General features: G+C 48.5%; 1 protein-coding gene across 1 annotated transcript in view; it reads left to right on the forward strand.

The window, feature by feature from the left end:
* The window catches only part of RAD23B (RAD23 nucleotide excision repair protein B), a 366,676-nt gene that overhangs the window by 205,750 nt on the left and 135,342 nt on the right, over positions 1–25,584 (forward strand). The window contains exon 4 of the mRNA XM_086962076.1: positions 4,240–4,547. Within this exon, the coding sequence (XP_086818202.1) occupies positions 4,240–4,547 (308 nt within the window). The remainder of the gene's footprint in view (positions 1–4,239; positions 4,548–25,584) is intronic.

The raw sequence follows: 25,584 nt of genomic DNA on the forward strand, positions 1-25,584 counted from the left end.
AGCAGTTCCTGCCGGCGTGGAGGTCCATCACCACGGACAGGTGGGTGAGGTCTCTTATCCAGTACGGGTACTGTCTAGAACTTACGTCCATTCCACCGGACATACCGCCAAGAGGCCGTGCTATGTCCGACGAGCACTTGACCTTGTTGCAGCAAGAAGTACTAATCATGCTGCAAAAAGGGGCGATAGAGCTCGTTCCATTGCAAGAACGGGGAACAGGGGTTTACTCCCTGTATTTTCTAATTCCCAAAAAGGACGGATCACTCAGGCCGATCCTGGACCTCAGGCCCCTGAACTGGTACATCAACTCAGAGCACTTCCATATGCTCACATTGCAGCAGGTGCTTCCCCTGCTTCAACGGGGGGACTTCCTAGCAACGCTGGATCTGAAGGATGCCTATTTCCATATTCCCCTGCATCCTTCACACAGGAAGTATCTCAGATTCAAGATCTTAGACCAGCATTACCAGTTCAGAGTCCTGCCGTTCGGGGTCACCACGGCACCAAGAGTTTTCACCAAATGCCTAGCGACTGTAGCAGCGCATCTCCGTCGCCAGCACGTCCATGTCTTTCCATACCTAGACGACTGGCTTATTCAGGCAAAGACGGAACAGCAGTGCGTAGACCACGTGTCACGCACCATTCACCTCCTGCACGATCTGGGATTCTCTCTGAACTACCCAAAGTCCCATCTCCAGCCCGCCCACGTGCGACAGTATCTGGGCGCGACAATCAACACTCTGGCGGCCACTGCGCAGCCGAGTTCAGTGAGAATCGCCGGTATCCAGGCGCTGATCCAACGATTCAGACCCCAGACCTCGCTTCCGGCGAGGGTGTTCATGCAGCTGATAGGCATGATGGCCTCCTGCATCTCCATTGTCCCGCACGCGAGACTACATATGCGTCCGCTTCAGGAGTGCTTGGCACGTCAGTGGACTCAGGCTCATGGGCAACTGACAGACCTAGTGTTGGTGAGCGGTCGGGCATACAACTCTCTGCATTGGTGGAATCCACAAAACCTTTGCAAGGGCCGACCATTCCAAGAGCCTGTCCCACAGATCATCCTGACAACGGACGCCTCTCTCCAGGGATGGGGAGCGCATGTACTCCATTACACAGTGCAGGGGCTATGGACACTTCAGCAAAGGAAGATGCACATCAATGTGTTGGAACTGATGGCAGTCTTCATGGCCTTAAAGGCGTTCAAAGTACATCTGTGCAACAAGGTCGTGTTGATCCGGACGGACAACATGACGGCCATGTACTACATCCAGAAGCAAGGGGGAACACACTCTCCACAGCTGTCTCATCTGGCTCAGAGCATGTGGAAGTGGGCCATTCAGAGGAACATCTTCCTCATGGCAGAACATCTCCCAGGCAAGGACAACCAAATGGCGGATCTGCTCAGCAGACACAGCCATCAGATGCACGAGTGGGAGTTACATCCATCAGTACTCCGACCGTACTTCCAAAGGTGGGGTCATCCAGAGATAGACCTGTTCGCCACAAAGGAGAACGCAAAATGCCAAAGCTTCGCCGCCAGGTTCCCACACCCCCAATCACAGGGCAATGCGATGTGGATGAACTGGTCAGGCAGATTTGCGTACGCTTTTCCCCCAGCGCCTCTGATTCCGCTGGTGGCACGCAAGCTCAGGCAGCACTCGATGACTCTCATCCTGGTTGCTCCAACGTGGGCTCGCCAACCGTGGTACACCACGTTTCTGGAACTCTCCGTGGTACCGCATCAAAGGCTTCATCTCACTCCCAGCCTTCTGACGCAGAGCCATGGCGACATTCAGCACCCAGATCCGCAACAGCTCAACCTGGCGATCTGGCTCCTGAAGTCCTAGAGTTTGGCTACCTCAATCTTCCTCCCGATTGCATGGACATCATTCGGGAGGCAAGGAAGCCCACTACTAGAGCTTGTTATGCGGCTAAATGGAAGAGATTTGTCATCTACTGTGTGGACCACAGCATTGACCCGCTAGATGCTTCCATTCAGAACATCATATGTTACCTTTTTCATCTGTATCGATGTAATCTAGCGTACTCTTCCATCCGCATTCACCTGTCTGCTATGGCAGCATACCTCCAGAATAGGCAGCACCTGTCTCTCTTTAAGGTCCCTGCTATCAAGGCTTTTCTGGAAGGACTCAAAAGGGTCATTCCACCAAGGACTCCACCAGCTCCAGAATGGAACCTCAATGTGGTTCTTACAAGGCTGATGGGTCCTCCCTTTGAGCCACTGCACTCTTGTGAGCTCCAGTTTTTGACTTGGAAGGTTGCGTTCTTAGTAGCAATTACATCGCTACGGAGGGTAAGCGAGCTGCAGGCGCTCACCATCCAAGAACCTTTCTTCCAGGTACATGCTAACAGGGTGGTGCTCCGCACTAACCCTAAGTTCTTACCAAAAGTGGTCTCACATTTTCACATAAACCAAACCATTGAATTGCCGGTGTTTTTCCAAAACCCAGAGACGCTGGCGGAGCGGATGCTCCACACTCTTGATGTGAAGAGGGCCTTGATGTATTATGTGGACAGGACAAAAGATTTCCGCAAAACCAAACAACTTTTTGTTGCTTTTGCCACTCAACACAAGGGAAACGCAATCTCCAAAGCAGGAATAGCTAGATGGATAGTAAAGTGCATTCAGATCTGCTACGCTAAAGCAAAGCGCACTCTCACTATACCACCGAGGGCCCACTCCACTAGGAAGTTGGGGGCCTCTATGGCGTTCTTAGGTAACATTCCCTTAGAAGACATCTGTAGAGCAGCCACATGGTCTACCACTCATACTTTCACCAAGCACTACTGTGTAGACGTGCATTCAAAACAACAGGCAGCTGTTGGTCAGGCTGTTCTAAAAACGCTTTTTCAGACTGCTGCAGCTGGCACGGGCGGCCGCCGCTAATGGAGGGACTGCTATGTATTCTATGCACAGATATGAATTCAGCAGCCCACATGCCTCGAACTGCAAATGCTACTTACCAGTATGCATCTGTTCTTGGCATGTAGGGCTGCTGACATTCATATCGCCCGCCCTCCTCCCCGGCGCCTGTCGCAGCTGCAGTATGTATTCATATACAAACATATGCTCATAGCATGGTCATCACTCACTTCTTCACTCCATCTCTGCCTATGGCTCAAAACAATCTGGGGATGGAGGCGATGCCCATGCGCACTGTAGTCCAGGGGAGGAGCCACCTATCTCGTGATACTTCGAAGACTCTTCCAGGACAACAATGTGCAATCATCCGGACCCAACACTAGGTGGCGGACTATGCACAGATATGAATGTCAGCAGCCCTACATGCCAAGAACAGATGCATACTGGTAAGTAGCATTTGCATTCTCCTTCTCCAGGAACTGCAGAACAATGTCTTTGTGGCACTTCCCTCCTAAGTCTATTATATTTAATGCTCTTTTGATGCTGTCATCTGAGGACCTGGATGAGATGAAGCCAGTTTAATTGGCATGCATCAAATATGGTAGGGAAGATTACAATCTGTTTGCAAGGGCCCTGGCCATTATTTTGGTATCCATGTTTAGCAGAGATGTTGGTCTGTATTGCTGGCACTTAACTGGATCCTTGTGAGGCTTTATGATGATGGTTCGCTTTGACCATTACTGGAGAAAAATCATGGAAAGGTGGTTCATGCCATTGTAGACCTTAGCTTGTAGAGGACTAAGAGTGTTGTGGTACTTATTAAAATGTGGCGGCGACAATTAAAGGATCGTGTCTTGCTTCGTTTCACATGTTTGAGTGAAATGATTTCTGCCACTGTTATGGATTCATCTTCAGCTGCCCTATTGGAGGATGTGAGTGAGGGTGGGTAGGTAGAGTAATTGATTGTAAATAAGATCATGACCTGTTTACAAGTGGCTGTGGGAACCTGCCATTGGAGTGCAATGTAATGTTGAATAGATCAAGAACTTCTACCATGTTGGGAAGTTCTCAACTGGCTAAATAGTTGGTACTAGTATTTGTGTGTCTCCAACGTGTATGTTCTGATTGGGACTCAGTGATTCTCCTCTACCTTAAATTGGGTTTGGTGTGTTCTTTTCATATTTTTCGAGGTGCCGCATTAATGCAGCTTTGGTCTCTGCTCAAAAAGGCTAGACAAATTATTGAATGATGTATCCTGTGGCTCTCCTGCCTCTTTTGCAGAGGAATGAATTGTGATAGCCTACATTTTTTCCCAATGATTTAATTAAGCTTTTGTTCTCTTTTTCCTTTAGCCGAAGGCTGCGGCCTGTTCTGCTCCAGTAACCGCACCAACACTGACTTCTTCGTCTAGTGCTGCTTCTACCACCATCACCTCCTCCGCCACCACCACCACAGCTGCAGCTGTAGCTCCAACACCTTTGCCTGCTCCCATCACCATACCTGCTCCTGTTTCAATTACCACATCTACTCCTACTGCTGCTGCCTCTGTTCCAGTGACATCAGAATCTGTCACAGCCACCGAAAAGCCCAAAGAAGAAACACCTGCAGAAGAAACTGCAAAGCCTCCCTCCACAGTTAGTCCAACATCAACAGATAGCAGGTGATTAGTGTTATTATATCTGATACGTGTTTTGCATAATTCAGAAATCCTAATCCGTGGTAATGTCAGAGTAGGAAGTGAGGAATTTCACTGCCTACCCATTAAGCAGCTTTGTTTGCTGCCCCATTTAATACCTTCTTTAGCAGACGTTCCAGCTCGTTCTGATAAACTTAAGAAGAGGCATCCTGGCAGTTCAGTAAGTACATGAAATCATTATTTGCTCCCAAAAAAGTACCTATACCCGTTAAAGGCCGCAAGTCGAAGACTCATGAAACACTTTGTTCACAAGTCTCGGGTAACTTTTTGAAAATCCCAAAAGGCCAGCATTATTATTATCTACCCAACTCCAAACACCACTCCAGTCTTCCCCACTCCAGTCTTCCCCACCCCAACCCATTCCATTTCAATCCAATCTACCCCACTTCAATCTATCCCACTCCAGTGTACCCCAGCCCAATTTACCCACCGCACACCTCCCCAATCTACCCCACACCTCCCCAATCTACCCCACACCACCCCGGTCTACCCCACACCACCCCGGTCTACCCCACACCACCCCGGTCTACCCCACACCACCCCGGTCTACCCCACACCACCCCAGTCTACCCCACTTCAATCCACTTTACCCCACTCCAATCTACCCCACACCACCCCAGTCTACCCCACACCACCCCAGTCTACCCCACTTCAATCCACTTTACCCCACTCCAATCTACCCCACTCTACTCCAGCCCACTCTACTCCAGCCCACTCTAATATACACCAATCCACCCCACCCCAATGTACCCCAATCTAACCGACTCCAATCTAACTCAGGCGAATTTACCCCACTGCATTCCAATGAACCAAACTCCAGTGCAGTGTATCCAACTCTCCTCCAGTCTACCCCACTCCACCGCTATCTACCCAACTCAATCTACAGTCTACACCACTCCTCATATCTTCCACATTCTAATCCACTCTACCTACCCCTCCGCTCAAATCTACCCCACTGCACTCTACCCAAATCTAACCCCCTCCACTTCCCTTAAAACTATCCCACTCCAGTCTACCACACTCCTCTCCAACCCATTCACTCCCATGCTATAATCCATCCCAATCCCCCTCACCCTGCTGTAATCTACCTCACCCTGCTGTAATCTACCTCACCCACTCCAATCTACCTCACCCACTCCAATCTACCCCACTCCAATCAAATCACTTCAATCTAACCCACTTCAACCCAGTCCATCCTACTCCAACTCACTCCAATCTACCCTACCCTACCCCAAACTACTCTACTCCAATCTAACGCTTCCAATCAGCCAACTCAAATCTACTCCTCCCCACCCCAATCTACTCCACTCCACCCCTATTTACTCCACCCCTATCTACCCCACCGAACCAATCTGCCCCACTTGAATCTATTCCACTCCATCTACACCACTCCATCCACCCTGTCCATCTCTACTCCACTCTACCCCAACCCACTCTACTCTACCCTACCCCACTCTACCCTACTTCACTCAACCCTACTTCACTCCAGTCTACCCTACCATAATCCACACAATCTATCATACTCGAATGTACCCAACTCAACCCCACACACTCTATTCTACTCCTCTCCACTCCAATCTATCTGACTGAATTCCTCTTCCCCATTCTACTCGACTCCTCTCCAGTCTACTCCAATATATCCCACTCCACCCCAATCTACTCCACTCTGCCTCACTCCACCCCACCCCAATCTACCTCACTCCAATCTATCCCCCAAACTACCCTTCTTGAATCTACACCTTCAAATCCGCCCACTCAGATTTACCCTTCCCCACTGTCAGAAAGTGTATATACTGGACCAAAGTAAGGTACAGTGTGCACAGGTGTCCAGTCCACAGGTCCCAGAGGTTTGGCAGGGGCTAAAGATAGATATACACTCTAAAATGGTAGCTTGGTCGAGCAGTAAGGCAGTATCGGAGAACAGTGTAAAGCATTTATTGTACACACTCAGTCAGCAAATGGTCTCACACACTCAAGAACTGAACTCTAGTACAATTGTTTTGTATATAAAAATATATAGTTTATTTTAGAACCACAAGTAGGTACCATAAATACTTTTTCAGAATGAGATGTTGCAATTGAATACTTTCAAAAAGCAGTTAACTTTTAAATGCAATAGATTCAGTTGTTGCAATATGCAACACAAGTTCAACTCAAAATAACATTGAGCTCAATGGGAAGTTTTAAGTAATTGCAATAAAATCACTTTACAAATGTTTTTCTTACTCTGGCTGGATCCTGGATTCAGCCCTGGTGCATTTCCTGTAAACAGTTGAAAGAAATTGTTTTTGTTACACAGGCAATTATCCAGTATTAGGGGTGTCTTTCATAGATTCACATGCCTGAATCATTCCCCGTCGTCGAGACGGGAGCCTCCGGTACATAAAAAAGTAATGTCCTATAGACATACATAGAGAAAATAGGCCTAAGGGCCTCACCTTAGTAGCCTTTCCTTGACCTTATGCAAAAAGTACCTAACTCTCAGAGTCTGCCAATCAGCTCCGGCCTCCCTCTAGAACCTTCCTGGGAGGAGCCTCAGTCCCTCAGATTTTCTACCGCACGTTGTGCTAGGGAGTCTCCAGCCTGAGCTCTCCTCGGGATTCTTTCAAAATCATCTACTGAGCTTTTGGAAGTGATTTCTTCACTCTACATCTCGTCAGGGATTACTTCAGTTCACTTTTGTCTGCAGTAAGTGTTTTCTTTCCACTGCTTTCTACAATGTCTGAATCCCAGAAGAAAGCCCTTTTTCAGGGCCTGCTCTTCATGTGGGAAGAAAAGGCTCCATGTGGAAGATAAGCATGCCTTGTGCTTATATTGCCTTTATCCAGACCACGTCCCTGCAGACTGCAGAATATGTAGGTCTTTCCCTAAAAAGACCGTAAGGGACAGGGAAGGTCGCCTTCTCATCTGGCTTGACAGGCTTAAGGACAGAGACAACTTGGAATCTTCAGAGGGCAGTGTTTCTAAGACCTCAGAAGTCTCTCAGAAGAGGCCAAGGGTAGCTTCCCCTGGCCCCTCAGACACTCCTCCTAAGAAGGCACAAAAGAAGTCTTCAGAGGCATGATCTACGACATCTTCAGTGTCTGTCAAAGATGCCCAGACCTTTAAGAAGCTTGCTCAGTCATCTAGCAGACATGCCCAGAGGCCTACCTCAGTGACAACCACTGTGTCGACGACGACAGCGTCGTCACCTTCACCGTCGACGACTCCATCATCGTCGCCAGCAGGTAGACCTATTTCATCTGTTATACTGCTGAAATCGTCGTCGACGTCGAAAACCTTGTCGACGACTAAGACTACACCGTCGACGACGGCGTCGTCGTTGAAGAGCCCACTGTCGACGACGACGTCTATGAAGAGCCCACCGTCGACGATCCCGACGACGAAGGCGTCGACGAGGGCATCGACGGCGAAGACGTCGACTACAAAGACATCGACGACGAAGACGTCGACGACTGGCTCGCCGTCGACGAGTGCACAGACGACGACAACATCGACGTCGAGGTCATCGTCGACGACCAAGATGCCGTCTACGGAGATACCGTCGACGAAGACCCTACCGTCGACTAAGACACCGTCGACGGAGGACTCGTCGTCGACAATGACCCTTTCTGAGCCATGGAAAAAATCCAAGCTCGTAGAAGTGTCGTCTCACGCCGACACCGTCGACGACACCAGCAACGACGACAGGAACTTCCACATCAAGTTCTGCGTCGGGCAAGATTACCAAACAGCAAATTACGCCGGAAACCACGTCTCCGAGCAAAGAGGAAACGCAGCCACCTTCAGAAATCTTCCAGAGTGAAGATTCTGAGGAGGAAGACCTCCTGGATCCTGCTACTTCCATCTCGGACCTTCATGTCAAATGCCAGAGCACTGACGAAGAACAGGAGGAGTTCACTTACCAAGAACACTCTGTCCACACTAGTGTTCGCACGGAAGTCACCCCAATGGTATGCCTGCGGGTCTCTATTGTCAATGACCTGAGATGCCATATACAGGATTACAAGCAACGCTTCCCGGAAACACCAGCAACGGAAAGTGGGAATCAGACGCCAGCAGTAAATAACCCAGCGTCAGCGTCAGTCCCAAAAAAGTCTCGACCTCTCCCTCAAACCCACCGTGAGAGAATCCAACCTCAGGTGGTAGTATCGTCAGACGAAGATGACGACGATGATGAATTGGAAGAAGGAGAGGTCCAGGAAATACACTCTGCCCATGATGAAGAGGATGAGTATGTCGCATCTTCCCCAGCTTCACCTCAAATACACCAAGCAGATTCGCCACCTGTGGATATTGGTGGCTTCCATAAAATTGTGGAAAGGGCGGCAAAACGATTCCATGTGGTTATGGAATCGACGGAAACTGAATGCTTCCTACACGATTTCAAGGAGCAGACGCAGAAGTCAACAAAATCTATTCCGATAATAGAATTCCTATGGGAGCAAGGCAAGAAACTAATGCTGACACCCGCTTCTGTGCCTGCAGTTGTTCCACGCCTGGACAAAAAATACAAAGCCCCCCTTACAGCGGCAGCTTGCCTCAATGGGCACCCCAAACCAGATTCGGTGGTTACACAGGCGGCCCAGAAGAACTCCTGCAACCCTTCCTCCCCTCTGTCGGCTCCTCCGGACAAAGAAGGCAGGAAGTTGGACACGATCGGGAAACGATTCACGACAACATCGGCCATGACCATCAAGGTGGCCAACTCCATAGCTCTGTTGGGGCGTTACAATCGCCAACTCTGGGAAGACATAGCCCCCTATTTGGCGGAACTGCCTGACACAGTCCAAAGTGAAGTCAAGGCACTGCTCATGGAGGGTCAAACCTCAGCAGCGGAAATAATTGACTGTGCTATTGATGCAGCCATGACAGGCTTTCGTCAACTTGCTGGAGCAGCAGTCCTACGCCGTCAAGGATGGCTTAAAGCGACGTCGTTCCGACAGGAGGTGCAATCAAAAGTGCTAGACCTGCCCTTCGACGGCCAGCACCTTTCTGGGGACAAGATCGATGAGGCACTACAAACCATAAAGAAGGACACCGATACTGCCAGATCACTGGGTACCTTGCAGACGCGGAACCAGTCCTTTCGAGGCAACAGATCCAGAGGTCAGTCCTCTCATCGAGGTTCCTATCAGAATAGGTCCTCGTATTCCTACAATAACAAACATCAATACCAACACAAACAACAACAAAGTCGTCAGTCTTCTTACGGAAGATCAAACTTCAGGGGCAAGAACCAGAAGAGGGGCACTGGCGGCCGCCAGTGAACTATTACTCCAGCCAGTCCAGCCACCCTATCCCTCATTACAAATTGGAGGAAAATTGACCCATTTCCTCACCAATTGGCAACACATCACCACGGACCGGTGGGTTCTCCAAATTATAAGATTCGGCCATTCCCTGGAATTCACCACCATCCCTCCTACAACACCTCCCCGCAGACGGACATACAAACACCTACGCCTGCTTCTCCAAGAAATTTCTGTGATGCTAAAGAAGGGAGCAATCGAGCGAGTTCCAACACCTCTGAAAGGGAAAGGCTTCTATTCCCACTTCTTTCTTGTACGCCAGAAAGAGGACAGATGGAGGCCCATTCTGGACCTCCGAGCGCTCAACGCTTTCCTACGGAGCCAATCGTTCAGGATGGTGACGATTCAAGAAATACTTGGCATTCTAGAAAAAGGAGATTTCATGACATCCCTGGATCTCCAAGATGCCTACTACCACATCCCCATCCTCAAGTGTCACAGAAAATTCCTGAGGTTCGAAGTTGCAGGACAACATTATCAATTCAAGGTCCTCCTGTTCGGCCTCAAATCTGCGCCGCGGATTTTCACAAAGTGCCTTGCGCCGGCGGCAGCTTTCCTGCGTCAAATGGGTCACCAAGTCTTCCCCTACCTAGACGACTGGCTGGTGAAGGCACCCTCAGCAATAGGCGCAGCCGAATCCTCCAACGCCTGCACCAATCTTTTTCAGAGGCTAGGATTAACTCTCAATCTCAAGAAATCCTGCATTATCCCTACGACAAAAATTACCTTCCTCGGGGCGACCTTGGACACAGAGTGCGCAAGAGCCTTCCCCTCGAAGGAAAGGACAGACAAGATATTATCTCTGGCCACGGCTGTGGCGTCAAAGAAAAACCTAAAAGTCCAGACCTACAAGTCCCTCCTGGGCATGATGTCTTCCTGTATACTCCTCATCCCTCACTGCAGACTCAGGATGCGCCCATTGCAGGAGGCTCTCACGAGCCAATGGACTCAAAGTACTGGCTCTTTCGAGGACATCGTACGGATAACACCAAAAATATCCAAAAGTCTGGACTGGTGGAGGTGCCGCAAGAACCTAACTGTAGGGCTGCCATTTCTCCTTCCGGCGACACCTCTGGTGATCACCACGGACGCCTCCCTGGAAGGATGGGGCGCTGTCCTCCAGGACCTTCGGATAAGCAGCAAGTGGGACACTCAGGAAAAGCAGCTCCATATAAACCTTTTGGAGCTGAGAGCTGTGTATCTGGCACTGCAGGCATTTCTACCACGCATCCAGAACTCCCAGGTGCTCGTCAAAACGGACAACACCACGACGATGCACTATCTCAACAAACAGGGAGGAACGCGTTCGCTCACTCTATCACGCGAATCGCAGAAGATCTGGAACTGGCTGGTACTACATGGAATCACGCTCAAAGCGGACTATGTACCAGGCAAGGACAATACCATCGCGGACGCCCTGAGCAGGCAAAGATCCCTCTCCCACGAGTGGGAACTAAGCAAAAGCGCACTGACTCACATCTTCTCTCAATGGGGAGTCCCAGGAATCGACCTGTTTGCCACCAAGGGGAACGCCAAATGCCCAAACTACGCAAGCTGGCATCCCCAACAAGGGTCACTGGGAAATGCTTTTTCCATCGGTTGGTTCAGCCTGTTTGCGTACGCTTTTCCTCAATTTCCGATGATCCCAAGACTCCTCAGGAAGATGAAGGCGGAGCCCTGTACCCTGATCCTGATTGCCCCGTTCTGGCCGAGACAACATTGGTTCTCGGATCTGCTTCGACTCTCCATCAAGACACCGATTCGTCTGCGGCAACACCCGAACCGCCTAACGATGTCCAACGGGCAGGTACAACACCCGAACCTGCAATCACTCAAGTTATCGGCCTGGCTCCTGAGCACAGAGAGTTCTGTAGCCTTAATATCCCGCAGGAATGCAGAGATGTGTTGGCAAAAGCGAGAGCAGACAGTACCAACAAAACCTACTCTGTCAAATGGAAAAGATTCTGCATTTGGTGTTCAGAACAAGGCCTGCGACCACTGCACGTCACACCCGAGCAGATATTGCCATATCTCCTGCATTTAGCACAGTCAGGACTGGCACATGCATCCATAAAGGTTCACCTGGCGGCTATCTCACGGTTCACCAGAACTTTCACAGGACCTTCTCTGTGTTCCAGTAAACTGGTAAAACAGTTCCTAAAGGGACTTTATAGATCCTTCCCGAGGCCTCGGAAGGTCCCTCCGACATGGCATCTCAATCTAGTCCTCAACCAACTCATGAGGCATCCTTTTGAGCCCATTCATCGAGCATCCATCAAGTACATCTCATGGAAAACAGCGCTCTTACTCGCTTTAACATCTGCCAGGAGAGTAAGCGAGCTCCAGGCTCTGTCCATTCAGGAACCATTTATGCAGTTCAAACAGGACAGGGTGGTGCTGAGACCGAACCCTAAATTCATACCGAAAGTGCCTTCGGACTTTAATCTCAATGAACCGATAGTCCTTCGGTCTTTCTTTGCGAACCCTTCCACCGCTACAGAAAGAGCACTACATTCTTTGGATCTCAAGAGATGTCTAAAGTTCTACCTAGACAAAACCAAGACTTTCAGAAAATCTTCCCAACTGTTTGTGGCCTACAGCAGACCGAGAATGGGTCTGCCTCTCACGAAACAAAGCATCTCGAGGTGGATCTCCTCAGCGATTGCATTCTGCCATGACAAGGCCGGACGGCCTTTGAGCGATCATGTTACTGCACATTCCACCAGGGCGATGTCCACATCAGCAGCACTGTTCGCTGGAGTGCCGATCTTGGACATATGCAGAGCGGCGACCTGGAAGTCACCGCACACTTTCTCCAGACATTACTGCCTGGATATCGAACTTCAGAAGGATGCAGCAGTGGGCCAGGTGGTGCTTCGCCATCTCTTTCAGTGAGGTGAGCCTTCCTACATCCCGCCATCCAGGTATGCACATTCCTTGTTCTTGTGATATTCTGCTTATGCTATCATTCCCATGTTATATGATAATATGTGTATTGTCTAACATGACTGCAGGGCAACTTTGCATCACAAATGTGCATATCTTATTGCTAACTACTCTGATTCAGGCATGTGAATCTATGAAAGACACCCCTAATACTGGATAAGAAATGCGTTACTTACCTGTAACAGCAGTTTTGCAGCGTGAATCTTTCTGGATTCACTATGCTGTGCATATTCCGCCATCTTGAGGTTGGAGTCGGAAAGTGCTTTGTATTTTTTTTTTTTTTTGCTGTGGGAGGTTGCGAAACCTGATCCCTCTGGTGAGGCTACAACCCCCATCGTGTGTGTGCAGGCTCTCAGATTATTTTTTCCGCCATGGAGATCGGAGGTGCCCCGAAGACTTCGGTGAAAAGACAGCAACAGACGCAGCAGGCAGAAGAGGCCCACCAGAAACTCCAAGGAGATAGGTGGTAATAACAGAGTTGCATGAGGGAGAAATCTTGAGCAAAGCACCTTGTTGGGCGCTGCTCACATTATTCCTCATGCAGCAAGGCAAGTACACTTTGTTGCCTTTACAAAACTGTCCCCAGACGGTATGGGGATTTTCTGCACTGAGCGAACACTTCATCCACAAAGGAGGTAAGATTTTCATCTTGAATGTATGATAGCATCATGATGGATAAAATGCTCCACGCACAAGCGCAGGGCTTTAAAATGTAAGCCGGATTTATTTAAACAAATTCGGAATATATACTAGTCTGTGTAACCTTCCGGTATTTACAGCACTGTGCGGGTACGCATGCAGGATTTTGGTACTGCAGTTCAAAAGCGCAAATATTCAAAAGGCGTCCTGGGAAGGGATTATATCCCAGCCTTTATTTCATTTTCAGACATTAACAGTGGCCAGCAAGCAGGGTGCTTAATTCCCGACTATCTACCTAGTGGGCATAATAAATATTTATTAAAAGCACCCAGGGCCCTCAACCTTTTGGTTTGCACGTAGCCCAATTCTCAACTCAGCCCCTGCCCCCTCCCTGATACACATAGCAGGAGGCTTCCAGCCTTCCACTGGAAGGGCCATAAAACTAGCCCCTTCCTGGAGACTGCACGAGGCCTTCATCGACCTCCAAGGCGTCATAAATCAGGGCCTTATCTTTGGAAAAGCGCATTCCAGAACAGCCTGGCTGAACTGGGCCTCGAAGGGGGTTTAAGGTTCTCAGTAAGAGTCTAAATGAATTAAAGCGCTTAATTTCCTTCCAAAAGGGAAAATTGGCGGTAAAGGTCTTTTTCTCTGCAAAGCCCAAGAGCATGCTATCTCTCATACCATAGGGCAACATTTAGCAGTTACTAAAGCACCTGGCTATAATAATTCACTGCAAAGATTTCGCAAGAAATACACAACAAAGCATTTTGTGCAGGCAGTACAAAGCAAGGGTTCACAGCTATGCTGTGCACAAGCCTCAAAGATTGCACTGCCAACTAGTCGCTGATAACATAACACAGCGACCAGGAAACAATTATTTACGATAAAGCATAGGGCATACATTAAATGGAAGATCATTCTTGCGCAAACAGGCAGGCGCTGGCAAAATAGCACTAAGTACTAATATGCCCGCAATGGCTAAGTTCCCTACTGGGCCACTACATTAACAAAGGTAAATTAGTAGGGGGCCTTGTACTTTAAGCCTCATATGCACATAGACAAAGGGCCCAATAAGCCAAAGTAATATGTGTTGACAAATGCAGGAAACGATCTTGCGGCACAACGTTTGCAACATACAAGTACAATATTTAGGTGTTCACAAATGCAGAAAACTATCTTTGCGGCACAACGTGTGCAACATAGAAGTACAATATGTATGCACAGTTTTCTAAATTAGATCGCAAAATAGTGATTGATAGCTAATGCTCTATGGACGCTATCCACAGCAATATGTGTTCACAAATGCAAAATAAATTATATTTGCGGCACAATGGATGCAACATATAAGTACAATATTTATGCACAGGTTTTAAAATTAGATCGCAAAATAGTGATTGATAGCTAATGCGCTAATGCGCTATCATATACGGTATGGCCCCTCTATTGCTGGTAATTTAAACTTTTACTTATTATCTAAACATTTACTGGTTACTGCAGTACCTTCACAAGGTTTATACACTACATGTATAACAGGGAAAGAGGCAGGATCACAGATCATGCTTCGTCAGTTACTGCGCCAAATCCAAACCATGTTTATCAGCCGGCTACATAGCATTGTAACAGGCGATGCAAGGGAGGGACCCCTTACTACGAGATATACACGCGGTTGGGTAACTTGGCCTACTAGGCCTACTAAGACTCTTAGGTGGCAAATAGTAGGCTGAAAGGAGATAAATTCTTCCTATACCAACATGACCAGGTACATTATATCAAAACCGATACAATTGGGTGTATACTGCTATATTGGTAGGTATGGGTGTATGCATATGCGTGCACATAATACGCAGCTACATGTTTTATTGTGGGGTGCATACATGTAGATATACAGCCAATCAAGAGGAAGATACACCAAGTACTAAGGTACAGGTGAAGTTCTATATATGCAATTTTCAGGCATGTGTGTATATATAGATGTTTGTGTCTGTATGTATGTATATATATATATATATATATATATATATATATATGTATGTATGTATGGATATATATATACATGTATTAAGCAAAACACAGTATTACATATGCAAACAGTCCATGTATGTGTTTTAATATATACATGTACGCCCCCCTTTTTACCGGTAACATGCACCGCATGGCACCGGGGAAAAAGATAAATACAAATACGCTGGAAAATAGAAACACTTTTTTCTATGGGGAGCCCATACAATGTCTTTTGGAACACTGTCACACAAGACATTTGAAACACATACCTACTCCCTCCTCTATTCACCACTACGGGACGGCACAACCATGTTTTAAAACTGGCGTGTGTCACATAAACACTATGCACAGTCTCTAAGCAAAACGGGCATAGTTATAATGGGGAATTGAGTCTCACACAACAGGACTACAAACCCCAGAAGACAAGTACATAGTTTTTCAAACGCTAGACCGCATTACCCCACCGCAACATGTACTTGCAACACAACATTAAGTTGGCTACAATATCAATGGCAAATCACCTTCACTAAGGGGACTGATCGCCTCCAGATGCTGGGGCATACCACAACTACAATCCTCTCATACACAATATGGGTGGTTCACTGAGGCCGGTGTAAAATATACAACATACATAAGGCCTATAACAGACGGTGCTGCAGATATGACACTATGCATACTCTAAACGCACTGTCACTTCTAATCCTCTCATACACACTCCAGCTGATCTCTAGGCTAGAGGACATTGGCATCACTGGCGCGGCTCTCAAATGGGTCAAGTCCTTTCTCACAGACCGTTCACAACAAATCTGGCTCCCTCCCTACCAGTCATCGATTAGCAAGGTGGACACTGGAGTCCCCCAAGGGTCGACTCTAAGCCCCCTGCTCTTCAATGTATACCTGACCCCCCTTGTACATCTTGCAGAGAGTCTGGGTGCTAAAATAATGGCCTACGCCGATGACACCCAGCTTCTCTTCACGTGGGACAAGAACAACCTCGATACAATGAGAGTCCAATTGTGCCTGTCCTCAGTATTTGCCTGGCTGGCCAAGGCTGCCCTCAAATGCAATGAGGACAAGTCGGAGATTCTCTTGTATGGCCAATTCCCAGCGGGATTCAGGGAATCCATCTGGCCCACTGGATTGCCGTGCCCGTCTGGAAATTGCGGAGTTGCTAAAAACTTAGGGATCTGGTTTGGCGCCGATCTGTGCTTTCGAGATCAGATCTCGAGATTGGCGGGAACCTGTTATGGTACCCTTATTACCCTCCGGAAGTTCTTTCCACTTCTTCCCCAGGAAGCGAAGGAAACAGTGGCTAGAGCACTCATTCTTTCGCGTCTGGATTACGCCAACGCATTATATGTGGGCGCTCCTGATTTTCTGCTTCGCAAACTGCAAGTAGTCCAGAACGCGACAGTGAGGCTCCTATACAACATCCCCAAATGCCATAGTGTACGAAGACAACTTGCGGAACTCCACTGGCTTCCAGTTGCCCTCAGAGTGCGCTTCAAAATCCTAACACTAGCTTTCAAGGCCTTACACGGTCCATGCCCACCATACCTCAGTGCCAGGTTTGCCTTTTATCAGCCCCCGCGTCAATTGAGATCTGCTTCCCTCAGACATCTGGTCACTCCCAGATTTAAGAGAGCCCGTCTGGGGGGAAAATCCATGACGGTTAGAGCCGCCCAGCTATGGAATAGTCTCCCTGACCATCTGAGACATACGACAAACCTTACATACTTTAAAAAACACCTAAAAACCTTTTTATTCAAGCAAGTCACGTAATCCACATGTCTTTTCTTGGTATCTCTTTCGTTTCTGACACTGAACTTCTCTCGCGCCAGGACAGTCTCGACTAGCAGTGCGCGTTATAAGAAATATATAACATAAGAAATATATAACATAACTATGGGTGGTTCACTGAGGCCGGTGTAAAATATACAACATACATAAGGCCTGTAACAGACGGTGCTGCAGATATGACACTATGCATACTCTAAGCGCACTGTCACTTCTAAGGGGCAATTGAGTCTCACTCAGCAAGACTACAAACCCCAACATACAAGTACATATCTACGCACGCTACACAGCATTTATTTCACCAGGGCAATATGTACTTGCAGCACAACATGGTTTTGCTTCTATAACAAAGACCGATTCAGCTTCACTAAATGGGCTGATCACCATGAGAGGGGTGGGCTTACCACAACCACACTCACCTCACACACACTATGGGTGTGGCGAGCCCAAAAAGGTGGAAGTCTTCTCCTACCACAGAGACTGATCTTCGCACCATAAGGATGCCGGCAGCTCTTCAAGGGGAGTTAGCCACGATTCCAATCAGAAAGCCGGCAACTGACGTTCACTGCAGCCTTTCTGAACATCATAAAGAAGCCGGGGGCTCTTCAATGGAGTTCACCGAGACTTCCAAAGGTATCCCATATGGCCGGCCAACTGCGGTTCGCCGCGACCATAAAATTCGCCAACTACAGTGGGGGGCGCACACCCTTCCACCACGTGCTGCACATACACACAGTAACACAGACTCAATCAAAGTAATACCTCGACCATTGCATATGCCTACCCTATAGCAAAGTAGATTGACTGGGATTATGTAGGAACCCGTACCCCACATGTGGCCCACTGGAGGGGACCTCCTACTCATCACAAGGTATAAGGGCAAATGCAACACACCTACCACGGCGTGATCCCGTTACAACTACCATTACCATCCATAAGGGCAGAATGAACACAAGCAGGGTGCAGTTCTTCAGGCTTCCTGCCTACATGATAGAAACTACACATGGTCTGCACACAGCACAGGGAAAGGTTACGGTGTTCTCCCTTGCACGGAATCACAAGGCAGCTCAATATCAAATAACACCAGGCAATAGCCTAATTAATATTACGAGACCATTTGCAAGTAGTTAGCCAAAAGGCCCACTGTGCGCGATACACTCAAAGGTCCGTCACCTTCCTTGAACCCAGTGGCCAAACTAAGTCCAGGACAACTTCTCCTGTACAAGTCCATATTTGGATAGACCACATGGGTGGCGTATACTTCGTAAGGAAAGGATAAGAGCACACATATGTGGGCCTCTGCATGTAATATAAATCTTAGATATATAGCTGATATAGCATCAGGTACTTTTATATGTACAAGCGAAGGCAGATAATAGGGTAAGGCTTTTCCTTCCTCTACCCTCTTTTCTCTCCTAAGAACATTAACAGGACGCATAAGCAGGTAATAGCGCCCATGTTCTAAAATACCATAACCATGGAAGGGTGGTAACAAATTTCAACAGGGCATCAGAACACCCCTGCAGTGGTCTGGGCTACCAAGGTGAGCATCAGACAAGAAATACGTACTCCCGTAAATCAGCCAGGCACCCCAAAAAACCATTAAGCCTTATCTACTTATGGTAGTAAAACCGGCCCATTGCATCAAAAAAAAAAAAAAAAAAAGGAGCTTGTGGTTGGTAAGGACCATTTTAAAAATAGCACGCACAGAATATAACAAGGAAATCAGGTGTTAGCCTTCACAAGGATGAATGGGCCTAGGACGTTTAACCATTTGGATAAAACATCCAAGGGGGTTGTTCCTGGTCACATGTAACATTATTAAAACAAATACAGATTAATACGCAAAGTAGTACGTATATGGGTACTTTTCCTCAAAGGAAAGCCGTATGGATACCTACTAGGTAAACCGGTAGGCCAATAACTAGCAGGAGGGGCACGGGCCCACTCTACCAGGAAGAAGGGTGCAACAATAGCCTTCCTGGCTAACACACCCTTTCAAGACATATGCCTGGCGGCAACATGGGCTTCAGTGCACAAATTCACGAAGCACTACGGTGTGGATATACAAATAAACAAGGAAGCACAAGTCGAACAGAAGGTGCTTCAACATATATTCAACAACCAACGCTCATCTTCCACCCAGCCGCCGCAAACGTAACTAAACCGCTACAAAGTCTATGCACAGCATAGTGAATCCAGAAAGATTCACGCTGCAAAACGAATAGTTTCTTACCTGTCGGTGTAGTTTTGCAGCTTGAAGATCTTTCTGGATTCACTAGCGAACCCACCCACCTCCGCCAGAAAGATGAGGCTGGAGAAGCAGGTGGTAATACAAGGATATATATCTATATAGATGTTTGCATACGTAGGTAGACACATACATTAAAAAAAAAAAAAAAACAGGTGTGTACATGTCAATATGTATATAATATTTATTAAAGTCACCCTTTTAAAATCTACAAGTGTCCCTGCACTCTCAGCCCCTTAGGCAATATATATATAGTAGACTTACTAAGCAATAAGACAAAATCACAAGGCAGAAGGGGAAAAAATAATCTGAGAGCCTGCACACACACGATGGGGGTTGTAGCCTCACCAGAGGGATCAGGTTTCGCAACCTCCCACAGCAAAAAAAAAATAAAAAATACAAAGCACTTTCCGACTCCAACCACAAGATGGCGGAATATGCACAGCATAGTGAATCCAGAAAGATCTTCAAGCTGCAAAACTACACCGACAGGTAAGAAACTATTCGTTATCCAGTATTGGTGTCTTTCATAGATTCACATGCAACCCTCCCACCTCCCCTGGAAGGACTCACATCCCTCTCTAACACTATTGCGCCTACCTAGCTGGGTGCGTACGAAAATCTGAGGGACTGAGGCTCCTCCCAGGAAGGTTCTAGAGGGAGGTCGGAGCTGATTGGCTGACTCTGAGAGTTTGGTCCTTTTTGCATAAGGACAAGGAAAGGCTACTAAGGTAAGGCCCTTAGGCCTATTTTCTCTATGTATGTCTATAGGACATTACTTTTTTATGTACCGGAGGCTCCCGTCTCGATGACCGGGAATGATTCAGGCATGTGAGTCTATGAAAGACCCCAATACTGGATAACTGCTGTTACAGGAAAGTAACGCATTTCTTTTTAAGGAATATTTGTATGCTTTAAAAATCGACACTTAAAGGAAATTTTGGTGAAAACCAAGCAATGTAATCCTTTGGAGGAAAATTAAGTTAACAGTAAGTTACAGTTATAATTACTTTTCAGGTTCAGTGCTGGGCTCAAAGATACAGCACTGGGATCTCTCCTGGTAGCAGGTGAGTAATTTCGTTTTCGTTGATCGGCTGATTTTTAAGGAATATTTTAAAGTTGCAAAATTCGACACTACGAAGAATTTCCAAGTGAAACCAGCCAATGTTACCCTATGAAGAAAATCAAGTTATTGGTCTTTTGGTAAGTACTCGGCTGACAGAGTTAAGGTTCTGGCGATACTTTGGGCCTCCCAGGTTCAGGTAATTACAGTTGTTACACCCTCAGCTGCACTGGGGCAGCCGGGTGCAGAGTGAGTAGGCCCAATGTTATCCTATGGAGGATAGGGGGCCTTTGGTTGGTGGCTGCTAGCAGGCAGGCCACGGTGCTGTGGGAGCTGAGTTCCTGGTCACTTACACAGGGCACGTGGGGAAGTAGAATAGGATAGATGCTAGACTCCCAGTGGCACTCGGGAGCTGGGTGCAGGGTGCTTTTGGGCCTTCGGGTGCCCATTGTTATTCAATGAGAAAGCTGGAAGTTGAACAAAGGATGCAGGCTCGGGGACAGATTCTTCAGGTGCAACCGCCACTTCAAGAGGTAAGTTGGATAGGTAGACACCCAGGAATTGGGCACAGGGGGCCGTGGGGTGCCGGGTGCAGGGGTGTCTTTTGACGAACGGAAATCTTACCCTCAGCTGGTCGCGGTTGGAGGGGTCCCTTGTGAGGCTGCAGGTGTCGTCAGGAGCATCAAGGAGGGTCCTTGGGCACTGGATTCATGGTCACAATCGCCGGGGGGGACGTCCTCGTGGTCTTTGTTCACTCTGGCACAGGTCTGGCTCGGCGGGTGCAAAGTGTGCAGGATTCGCGGATCCTGGCTGGCACCAGGGGTTGTTGCCGTTTGAGCAGAACCACTGATCATTTGAGTCCCAGTCTTTAGATGAGCAAGGCAGTCAGGTCCTCAGGTTTTCGGGATTGTGGACCAGAGGAGACGCCGGGATTTATCAGGAGCAGGTTCAAGGATCTGGCCGGTAGGGCTGGGGCCAACTTAGTTGGTGTCATCCTCTTGTTAGCAGCTGCATGGCAGGCCTTCTTTCTACTTGTTCTTCTTTCTTATTTCGGAATCTGGATCTGGGGAAGGAAGGTTCAGGGTGCCCCTAAATACTAATTTTAGGTGAATTACAGGTAGGGCAAGGGCAGGGACCAATCGGTCCCTGTCCTGTGGAAAGTACACCCGCTATCCTGCCATTCTCCAGTGGGAGGGGGGGTTGGAGCCTAGCTCTGAATGGGCAGGGCTCCTAATTCTCAGAATGGCGAGAGCCCCAAGTTGTGCTTTACCTCGCCTCTCCCACCTGAGGGGTAGGGTTGGCAGAGGCTGGCACACCTCCTTTACTTCCTTTTTTTTTCCGCCTGTCTTCCCACCAGAGTGGTGGTCAGAACCGGTGGGGGCCAGTTGCTGAGTACAGAAAGTGCCCTGGAGAAGCTCACAAAAGCGGCATGCCTTTGAAGCTTCCCCTGCCAATCCTGGGGGAGGAGACCCAATATGTGCACTGTTGCAGGCCCAGGAAAGCGGATGGCTCTACCCAGGGGACCAGCAACATATCTGCTGTGTGGCAGCCTAGGCAGCCTCTCAGTCAGGACACTGATTGTAGGTTAGGTTCAGGGTCAACTCCAAGTTGCCCTCTGGTGTGCATTTTACATTAAATCCCACACTGGCATCAGTGTGGTTTTAATGTGCTGAGAAGTTTGATACCAGACTTCTCAGTCTTCATTGTAGACCTTATGGTGCTGTGGAGTTCGTGATGACTACCTCCCTACACCATATACTCAAAATGGCAGCACTGCACTTACAGGGCCCAGGAATGGACCTTTGGCACTGTAGGGGCACAGGGCACAGGGCTCATGCACCTGTGCCCACACCACTGGCATAGGGCACCCAGCTAGAGGGGTGACTGAGGTATGCCAGAGCAGTGGTGTTGTGAGCATGGCACACAGTGATGTGTGCCATGTCGACTCTGGTTTGTTTTGCACCAAGGCACTCAGCCTGCCAATGCAGTGTGTGGGTGTCAGGGTACCGGTCCCTTAAGGGTGGCACAATAAGTGCTGCAGCCCTTAGTGGCCTTCGCTGGTCACAATGCCCTGGGTACCTAGGGTACCATTTAGCAGGGGCTGACATATGGCCAGATATGCTAATTGGGTTTAGGTTTTAGTACAGTTTTTAGAGAAGGAACACATGCCCTGGGTACCTGATTGGCAGGGACCCAGGGCACACCAAGGAACAGTGCATTAGTCATCAGGCAAAAAGTGGAGGGGTTATCCAGTATTATGGGTATCTTTCATAGATTCACATGCCTGAATCATTCCCCGGTATATAAAATAATGTCCTAGAGACATACATACAAACTAATAGGCCAGAGGCCTCACATTAGTAGCCTCACATTAGTAGCCTATCTGAGTCCTTTTGTAAAAAGGACCAAACTTTGGCCAGGAGCCAATCAGCTACTACCACCCTCTAGAACCTTCCTCGAAGGAGCCCTATTCCCTCAGATTTTCTACCACACGTCGTGCTAAGGGAGTCTCCACTGAGCTCTGCTCAGGTTTCTGGTTTGTACTGGAATATATCCCTATTTTCTCTTGTTTACTTTTCTGAAGGAGGGCTAGAGTCTGCCATGTTTACCACTCCTAAAAAAGGGCTTTTTAGACATTGTGCCTCGTGTAAGAAGCTGAGACTGCATGTAGATGACAAGCATGAAGACTGCCTCTACTGTCTCTACCCTGACTATTCTGCCAAGGACTGTAAGGTCTGTCGCACTTTCTCTGTCAAGACTCTTAAGGACAGAGAGGGACGCCTGCTTCTGTGGCTCCAGAGACTGAAGGACAAGGATCAAGCAGTCTCCTCCGGTGAGAGCGAGTGTTCCTTCAGGAGCTCACACTCCTCTTCTAAAAGGCCTAGACAGACTTCTCCAGGTCCGTCTAATAGGCCTCCTCAAAAGAAGATGCCTAAGTCTTCAGAGGGCGGTCCAAAGACCATGGCAGTGAAGACTTCTCTTCAGGAAAGTACATTCAAGAAGCCTGTGCTTGTGTCTTCGGCCTTGCCAGTGACCGCGTCGACAGTCACCATCTCTACGTCGACAGCATCTGCCTTCACCGCCTTGACGACATCTACTTCAACTTCGTCGTTGTGTGGTAGGTCTATACCATCTGTTATTCCTGTCAAAAGACCGTCGACGACACTTCCGTCGTCGACAGCTCCGTCGACGAAACCGAAGCCTTCATCGCCGATGGAAGTCCCTTCGACGTCGACATCCACCTAGTCGACGAGGCCATTGGCGACGAAGCCATCGACGTCGACACCAGCGTCGACTAAGCCGTCGACGACAGTACCGTCGACGAAGACGCCAACACTGCCGTCGACAAAACACCGGCGACGCCGATACCGTCTACGACGTCGTCGAAGACGTCGACGACCACCCCGTCGACGGATGGCTCTCCCAAGATAAAGTGTATTTATACACACTTTAAAATGACAACACAAACGCTGATGCCAGAAGCGACGTCTCCTAGCAGAGTCCAACCACTGCCGTCGGCCAATCTACTGGAGACTGAGGACTATGATGATGGAGCCATGTTCCCAGTGGCAACAAGCCCATCTCAACTACTCGTTAAGGTACATGAAAGTTCAGACAACGAGGACATGGATCAGGAAGACACTCCTTATCAAGAGGAATATCATTCGCTTTCCACTCCACAGCCTATGGTGAGCCTCCCGGCTTTAATTGTCACAGACCTCCAATTCCTTATAGCGGACTACAAGCAGCGGTTCCCACCTGCTCCGCCACCTCTAGTGGTACCACCTCAAGCGGTATCATCTGCCCCTCCTCCTCGCCATAAACCACCTCCGCTGGTTATTTCCCCAGACCCGGTGTCCCTGCCTCCACAACAATCTTCGGACGAAGAGGAAGCAGTGGAAGAGGAAGAGGGTCAACAAGAAGAGGGAGAAATACAAGAGGACGAGTGGGACGAATGTCATCTCACATCCAGCTTCACCAGATCAGGCACAGGCGGACTCCCCTACGGAGGGCATTGGGGGGGTTTCACAATATCATAGAACGTGCAGCAGCGAGGTTCAAACTAGAAATGACCACACAACCTCAGGACTGCTTCTTATATGACTTTAAGAAGCCATTCAAAAAGTCTGTCCGGTCAATCCCGATTTTCAAACACGTCTGGGATCAGGGATTAAAGATTATGCAAAACCCCTCATCTCTGCTTCCAGTGCCAGCCAGACTTGATAAAAAATACAAGGCCCCGGAGAAGGCACCGGCATGTCTTACAGGCCATACTAAACCGGACTCTGTGATCACACAGGCCGTGCAGCGGAAATCCAACAATCCGGCTGCCGCGCTGACTGCGCCTCCGGACAAGGAAGGCCGTAAGCTCGATAACATCGGGAAAAGGTTCTCCTCGATGTCGGCCCTTAACGTCAGAGCAGTGAACTCACTTGCGCTCCTGGGACGTTACAATCGCCAGATGTGGGCAGATGTAGCACCATACCTAGGCTCTCTGCCAGAGGAGCAGAAAGAGGAAGTAAAGAAAATCCTCCTTGAAGGAGAGCGGTCCGCATCGGAGATTATTGATGTGGCGATGGACATCGCCTCAACAGGATTTCGCCAGCTGGCGGGTGCGGCTGTCCTTTGGCGCCAAGGCTGGCTGAAAGCTACATCTTTCCGACCGGAAGTTCAAGCCAAAGTACTAGATATGCCGTTCGATGGTGAGATTCTCTTCGGGAAGCATATCGACGAGATGCTCCAGGGTATCAAGAAAGACACCGAGACCGCAAGATCCCTAGGAACACTACAGTACAAGAATACTTCCTTTCGAGGCTCCAGAGGAAGAGGCCAACAAACAAGAGGTACAAATCCACCTACGGCTCCTCCCAGCAATACAAGCCTCAATACCAACAGAGGCAACAACCAGGCCAGTCCTCTTACAAGAAGTCCACCTTTCGAGGGAGAGGAGGAAAGAAGGATCCCCCCAGAAGACAGTGACTTCTTTCTCAA

This window comes from Lissotriton vulgaris, chromosome 3_1 (genome assembly GCF_964263255.1).
Source record: "Lissotriton vulgaris chromosome 3_1, aLisVul1.2, whole genome shotgun sequence".
Taxonomy (NCBI): domain Eukaryota; kingdom Metazoa; phylum Chordata; class Amphibia; order Caudata; family Salamandridae; genus Lissotriton; species Lissotriton vulgaris.